The following is a 7,746-nucleotide window of genomic DNA, read 5'->3' as shown; positions in this document are numbered from 1 at the left end:
AAATAAAAAAAAGATAAAATAGAAATAAAAGCATAAGCCTGGCCATGTCCCAATAGAGGCCCTACAGAAGATTTTAAACTAAAAAATAGCTAAATAATAGGTATCAGAACATTTTCGGTGACCTTATATAAACTGCATCATATAAGGTAAAAACAATTTATAACATACAGATAAATATGTTTAGGCAGATCAGTATTTTCCTTGGGATTTTTATGAAGATCAGTTCAACAATTTAATTATGTTGAGAAGCAAAAACTCATAAACAGACCTATTTAGTTATTGAGTCCTGTCATTAAGGGAATTATTTGCCAAGACTCATTTTTTTCTGATATTTTACCAGAAACAAACACAACTTAACTCTAATCCACATTTTTGCCAATTTACTAATAATTAAACAAAAAAAGTTTACATTTGTATTATTGCCTCGAATTTTTTGAGTTTATGGGCTTAAAACCTCGAATTTATCGACTTTTCGAGTGAAAACTAGCGTCAAACACCCCAAAACACCTGAAATTGCGACGGCAAGAAACATCTTCAAATGGTTAAAAGGACCTCTGCCGTTTACTTTTACATCGACAGGTTTTAGCTGGAGTATTTTTGGTGTTTTTGCTACTTTAGGGCATAATAAATCTCTAAAAATGCAAAAAAAAAAGTTTTTTTTCGAGAAATCGAAGTGCGACCTTTAATAAATAGACCCCTACGATTACTGCCATGGGTGGGGTACATGTGGGGTAACCTGCGAAAAGGCCGTTGTTTGCAGATTCATTGTGGATGTGGGTTTGGGGGTCACAGGACACAGTATAAGCTTATTTTACTGTTATATCATTTTTACATTCAGTACTTGGTATTATTTGGACCACATTTGGCCAAAAAATAAGTCCGATATCTATTGGGCAGGTTTAACATTTTGTAAGGCGAGGACCACATTGACCAATTTTTAAAGATCAAAGTCTATGCCGTCCTTTCCTGATTAATCTGCATAGAATATGATCTTTGACTCAAGAGATAAATGGTTGAATCTGCTTTATTTGGCCAATCAAAAGTGTGGCCAAATCAGGCTTTGAGAACCTCCCCAAACCAGGTCCAGCCCTTCAGTAAGGATGATCTGTTCCTCCGAAGATACTGCTAATTGCTCCCCATCTTCTTTTCTCTTGAGCTTCTGCACAATTACCTGATCTTTGGGATGAGCCATCATATAAATCCAGATTTACTTTACATTGCAGTATAGAAATCTGTACATTCAGAATTAATAATCAGCCCTGTAGCATCAGCTTCTATGACATGTAATTTTTTAAAAAGCTAATGATTTCACGGCTTTTGATGACTCTGCTAAACTTAGCTTCTCAAGAGCAGCCCATAGTTCCCAGAGCATGTGCAGTGTTACTGGCCTAACAGGAGTATAAGAATGTGAACTGATGTGGACAACAATTATGGCCTGGATCATTATCTGTTATAGGACCACTGAACCTCTGACCTTGTACAGTAAGTTCAGTATATATAAAATCCATTCATTCAACAGCATTTCTAGCTATATTTATTTTTAGATTGCAATTTTCCTTTAAGGAGAGCAGCCTCCACGCCCCCTTACATGTATTATTACCTATGAAATAGAAAATTCCTCAAATATTTAACATTTGTTGTATTAAAAAGAAATGTCAGTTAACAACACCTGCACTTCTAGCTCTTCTAAAAGTAGAAAAACTGCATTTCAAAGTGTAGGGGACAAAGAACTCTCATGTAAAAAAAATATATTTAAAAAAAAAAAAGGAAAATTTAGCTTGGGATGCACTGAACCATTGCATTTTAGATTAATCTGGATCCTTAATAAAGAATTTTGCTAAATACCGAATAATGCAGAACACTAATTTGTGTTTTACATTTTGAGCAGAACTTGTACTAACACTGAATGTTAAAGGGGAACTATTGTGAAAATTAAAATGTAATATAAGCTTCATCATACTGAAATAAGAAATTTTCTAAAAACAATCAAATATTCTGCATTGTTTATGAAATAATCAGGTTTATCTTCACTATTCCTCTCTTAGCATCTGTTTCTCTTCATACTCTTCTTCAGGAGTTTGTTGTCAGTTGACAGTTAGATCCAATATATCTTATAGGGGGGCTCCTTTTGCCTAGAAGATGTATTAGAGCTCACTCTATTAAAATCACCAGACATCATGCCTCTCTACATGCAGGATTTGTGCGAAAGGCCGTTATTTTTTATTTGTACTGTAATCCGTTATTTGAGTGAGCTCTAATTCATCTGCTAGGAAAAGAAGCCCCCCCATGAGATATATTGGATCTAACTGTCAATGAATATCTGACACCCAACTCCTGCGTGAAGACTGAATGAAGAGAAACAGAAGCTTAACTTTTTCAGAAACTATTCAAATTTTTTTTATTGATTTAGAAAGTTTCTTATTTCAGTATGATGAAGCTTATATTACATTTTCATTTTCGCGATAGTTCCCCTTTCAATGTAATATTACTCTCATGTTAATCATCTCAGTATATTAATGACAAATATAGTTTTAATTGCAATTAATAGTAATGCAGATGGCATTGTAGGTTAAAACAGCTGTCCAATGCCTTCTCTTCCCTAAAACTGGTGGGCTATAAGTGGGCCACTGTAAAGGCTCATAAAGTTCTAAATATGAAAATTAAAAATGATTTGTGTTTAGATTGATGTTATGAAACTTGTGGCATTTAAGACTTTTGCCTGCAGTGTTTCTCCGGCATGTCAATAAGGGTTTTTTCCAGGAGGTAATGCCATCTGAATCCAATGTTACTTTCTCCCTATTAGGTCTGAGAATAGCGACTGACATAATTCCCTTCCGTTGGGTTTTTGTTGTTTTTTAAATATCTGAATAACCTGGATATAATCCAATTATTCCAATGTTGCCATTAGTTTAAATGCATCAGTAGATAGTAGCTAGATGTCCAATGGGAAATCTTAAATAGAATTTTCATCTAAAAGTTAACATTCAGGGGGTTCAATCAAAGATTGAGTTTGTGAATGTTTTTTCTGCCTTGAATAAACTCACAACTCAAATGTTTTCTGATTTATGAAACAACCCGAATGTAAAAAAAACTCAATCGAATGCAATTGGGGGGAAAAAATCTAATATCTCATATTTATCGAGTTATAGGCTAAAAAAAAAACCTTGAATATCTCAAATGTATCGAGTTTTTGAGCACAAACCACAGTAAAAAACCTGAAAATCATGAAAGCAAAAAACATCTTCAAATGGTTACCTCTGCCATTGACTTCTACATATCCGCAACAGGTTTTAGCTGGAGTATTTTTGGATTCCGACTTTTAGCAGCTTCGGAGCATAATACATCTTTTTTTTATCCAGTAAAATTCGAGTTTTTAGTTAAACTACCCTCGAAAAACTACATGTTTTTGGGAAAACACAACTCGACCTTTAATAAATAACCTCCTTAGTGTGTTGTAGGAAATTATATTCTATGACAATTCTCAGTTGGTCTCTAGATATTATTCTTTGTGATCTCTTGTTTGGAATTAACATGCCAATTGATGTTATGTGGTTGCTAGGGTTCTATGTATTTACCATAGCAAAAAAATAGTAGTTGGAATGACTGACTAGAAGATGGATGGCAAATGGCCTCCATCAAAATATTGGTAAAAAAATAATATTCATGGAAAAAAAATAAAGATTTAGAATGAGTTTTAACTTTTAGATTTACAAAGGAATTATGCAAAAATAATCGTTTATGGGTGGAGTTCCCCTGTGTATATTAATTTTTTAAATCTCACATAATGTATTACTATATTTTTGTATTGCTCATTAATATTATTACATTTCTAAAAACACAGTATTCTTTTATCGTGCATAACAAAATACACCGCTTGTATCCCAACACCAAAACATACCTCTGGATCAGAAATAGACATTTTTTTTTTTTACATAAATGTTAAAAACAGAGGACAATTTTTTCCATGGGTGAGTGCTTCCACTTTATTGCAATGGTAGTAAAATGCACATACAGTTTTAGAAAAGTGGTGCAGAATAAAGCTTAAAAAATAGATAGTTGTTCCATTGCATTTGAAAGTCCTTTAAAAAAGAATCCATGCAATTACACGGTCTAAGCCACAAGCTTTCTACTTCTTAAAAGATGCAATCTAGTTTTAACTGCCCATGCCTTGAGGCACTTAGTGTTGGACTGGGTGAGATAACCTGCAAGAGAGAACTTCTAATAGCCCCCCATTACAACTCGATTTGTGCTCTGATTACAGCTCACGTTTTTTAAGTGCTTCATATTAACCCTCTTGTTAAAACAGCTGATAAATCCGTTATCTGTTGTGTGAATTTCCAAGCCGTTCGTCATCACACAAGCCTGTAACAAAAACACTGCGCACAATCACCCTTTGCTGGAAAAAATATGGTTATCCGAATAGTTCAATACATTTTATATAAAATTTCACTTGGCAATGTTCTGCTTCCAGAAAATGGAAAAATCTACAAAAAAATTTGGACCTTTGACTGTTATGCCAAATCCTATTAGCTGTTAAGCCAAACCCCATTAAACCACCCTTCCCACCCTTATAATTATACTAAATTTGGACCATAATAATTAAAAAATATTATAAAGGACATCACAAATAAGTGTTTCTTGACTCTTCCTGTTTTGCTAGGTAGGGGTGTATCATTGATCATACTGTCCCTGACAGACTGCAATTAGAACAGTAAAGAGGGGAGGAGGATTGGTTACTTTGTGTGTCCTCCAGATCTTATCTGGTTTGGCCACTCTGAGTGACTCTCTTGTCCTTGCGTAGCTTTGGGTTTTAAACCCCATTGACCCCATTTGTGGTTGCTGAAGAACAGCATGAGGTAAGAGTCCAACATCCCTTCATTTCCTCTTCACATTATGTTCAGGTTCACAACTGGAACATGTCCTTGGGTTAGAGCTTTATATGGTTAAAAGGGTTTATATCAAAAAATATTTTATAAAAACAAAAAAAAAAAAAAAAAAAATAAATGCCTGGAAGGCTTTAAGACCAACTGAAATAATGGCACGTCTTTCAAATTCCATTGGTAAATGATGGAGTTGTGGTTCAATGAATCTGATGAAGGTAGTTTCACACAATGCCCACCAGGTGTATCGTTGACACTGACTTTGGATCCTAGAGATGACAGCTTGGTGTAGCTTTCAGGTGTTTATTTAACTGGCATATTCCAGGTGTGAGATTCCATATCTCTGGCACAGCTCCAACTGATTCAGAATCAAGGGTTTTGATGGCAACTGAACTTTTACAAAGTTTACATGAGGAATATTGGTGTGAGTCTGAACAGTCTATGGTCTATGCACTTGGCATATGAGCAATAGTCCCATGGCGTTGTATGTGGTAGGGCTGTGGGGACTTGCGTGTTTGGATACTCAGCTTGGATTCTTCTGCTGCATGGAAAGAAAGAAGAAAAAAAAACTGACGAATGCAACCAAAATATTACAAATGCGTTAAACATGCACAAACACAATTAGAATTTCAACTGTGTGCTTATGGTGAGCATATAAATGTTTTTCATTAACAACAGAGAGGATCTGTTTGTATTACAGCCAATCTGAACTAAATATATTAGGAACAGTTTTATGGTACAGGGGAATGTGCTCCTCAGCTAAACATACCCTTTATTTAGTATGGCCAAAAGTACACGATGAGAATGAAGCCTTGGACTTGGTGCAGACCAGAAAGTTCATTTGAAACAACAAATCAGATTCACATGCTTGAATTTGCATTCATAAATCTATTAACCTCTAATGTCCACTCACTCATACTATTACAGTACTGGGGAGCAATGGAATATATATAAATGCATGTAATAAGTAACGGTTAATGAATACCCATGAATGCAATGCTATCAGATTATTCTATGCAGTCAATCTCACTTGGGATATAGAAAACTTAACAACATCTTAATCAGAGCACTTGTTAACATATATATATATATATATATTTATATAACAGTCACTTTTATTAATGTAAGTACACCAAGGCCATTGGACGCTAACTCATCTAACTTCTAAATATTGCATTATGTCTATTGTATAGAAATTAAGGCGTATGATACAGATTTTAAATTGATTATTCTGCTCATGTACTTATGGAAAGGTTGTAATCCTTAACAGTGTGTAATAGAATATTTTTCTTCATTAACTGCACCGTCCTGTAGTTGAGCATAGGTTCCTTCTCCACATAAGGTTGCGGGTTGCTTACACTCACCTTCCCGTGCTGTGTGCATGCCTTTGAATGCTAATGATGCTGTGATGTCACAGTTGTGAGGGGATAGTGGGCTACCACCAGTGTGCTGCCATCCGTGCCCTGTCACGTAACCTGTGGGAGCTGCTGTGCTGTATGCCATGTAGGGGGAAACTGGCGCGGCTGTTGGGTATGGAGTCATGCCTGAAGCTGCCACAAAGCCGCTAACTGCTGGTAAACCACTGGCTGACTGAAAAGAGAACACAAACATGAAATATCTGAAGCCAATTCATTATTTGTACATGTACTTGACAGCTTTAAAACAACCCATAGTCAGATTCCATGGTAATAATTTAAGACAATTTAAATATAACCTATGCAGGAAAAACAGAGAATGCTATGAAGTCACAAAGGGCTTTTTAACCAATAATGTGTCCCCACTCTGTTTTTCTTGTTCTTTTACTAGCAATTTTTTCCAGAGTGTAAGTTACTCCCAACAGACTAATCCTCCTTTACACAACACAACATTCCTATGCTTAGGAAGTGGAAGTGAAGCCTTGGCCGAAGGAGAGCTCACAACTGCTGCAGTCTTTCGGTTGTACATGTAGCCACAACCAGCGGTACAAATAGCAGAAAACAACAGAAAGCAATTCACAAATGCCACTGCCATTTTTTTCATTATGTAAAAAAGTCTTTATGGATTTATATCCCCTTTAAAAACACATTTATATGTACAGTTTGTGTTATCCTTTCAGCTTTGCCTACTGCTGTGCATGGATATCATAAGCCATTGAGTAGGTAATAGCGTTGAACACAAATAGGTGCAACAACATGGCAGTTGGAGCATGTTAAAATGATAACTGGTGATGTAAATTAAAACAGTGTATGTGTTCCGATCTGCATATATATATATATATATATATATATATATATATATATATAGAGCTTGCCGTGTGCACCAGTTCCAAGTTTTCTATATATATATATATATATATATATATATATATATATATATATATATATATATATATACAGTAATTTCATGTTTTTTGAACTAACACTCTTCCATTGAAAGTGGCAGTAGACGTTCCAGTGCCTTTTCAAGTCAACGGCTTTAAGGGGATTTGAGTAATCCTTCTGTCTCTGAAGAAGCTTTTTACCAAGTTCACTTCCCAAATGGATTTAAATGGCCTTGATATTAGTGCTAATCTTTTCTTTATTTGATAAATAAATGAACAGCTAATTGAGTAGAAGCTTAAAGTGCCACCACGGGAAACCCACTAAACAAAAGCATTGTTTGTAAGGTGACCTTAATATGCCATACAAAGGATCCTAAAACCTGAGCCACAGGGATCATCTTCTTTTGTTTATTTAGCCATATACTAAGATAGAGGTAAACAGGAGCACATTAAGGGAGCATCAGAATCCACATTCAGTGGCAAGTGATTTTGCCTTTTAGACAAGGAAACTTCTGAGTTCTCTGGTTTCAGGAAGAGAACAGAACTGTTTGGGGGTGGATTCAAGGT

General features: G+C 35.2%; 1 protein-coding gene across 2 annotated transcripts in view; it reads right to left on the bottom strand.

The window, feature by feature from the left end:
* Positions 1 to 3,956: 3,956 nt before the first annotated feature.
* pax9.L (paired box 9 L homeolog) overlaps positions 3,957 to 7,746 on the bottom strand; it is a 31,182-nt gene continuing 27,392 nt past the window's right edge. The window contains exons 4-5 of one of the 2 annotated variants that reach the window (XM_041571879.1): positions 6,245 to 6,470; positions 3,957 to 5,418 (exon numbers count right to left, since the gene is read on the bottom strand). In XM_041571879.1, the coding sequence (XP_041427813.1) occupies positions 5,327 to 5,418; positions 6,245 to 6,470 (318 nt within the window). In that variant the 3' untranslated portion in view covers positions 3,957 to 5,326. 2 annotated transcript variants of the gene reach the window in all.

The sequence above is a fragment of the Xenopus laevis genome, chromosome 8L, assembly GCF_017654675.1.
Source record: "Xenopus laevis strain J_2021 chromosome 8L, Xenopus_laevis_v10.1, whole genome shotgun sequence".
In the NCBI taxonomy this organism is placed as follows: domain Eukaryota; kingdom Metazoa; phylum Chordata; class Amphibia; order Anura; family Pipidae; genus Xenopus; species Xenopus laevis.
Note: the sequence above shows the minus strand (reverse complement) of the source record. Positions and strands in the feature narration are given on the sequence as shown.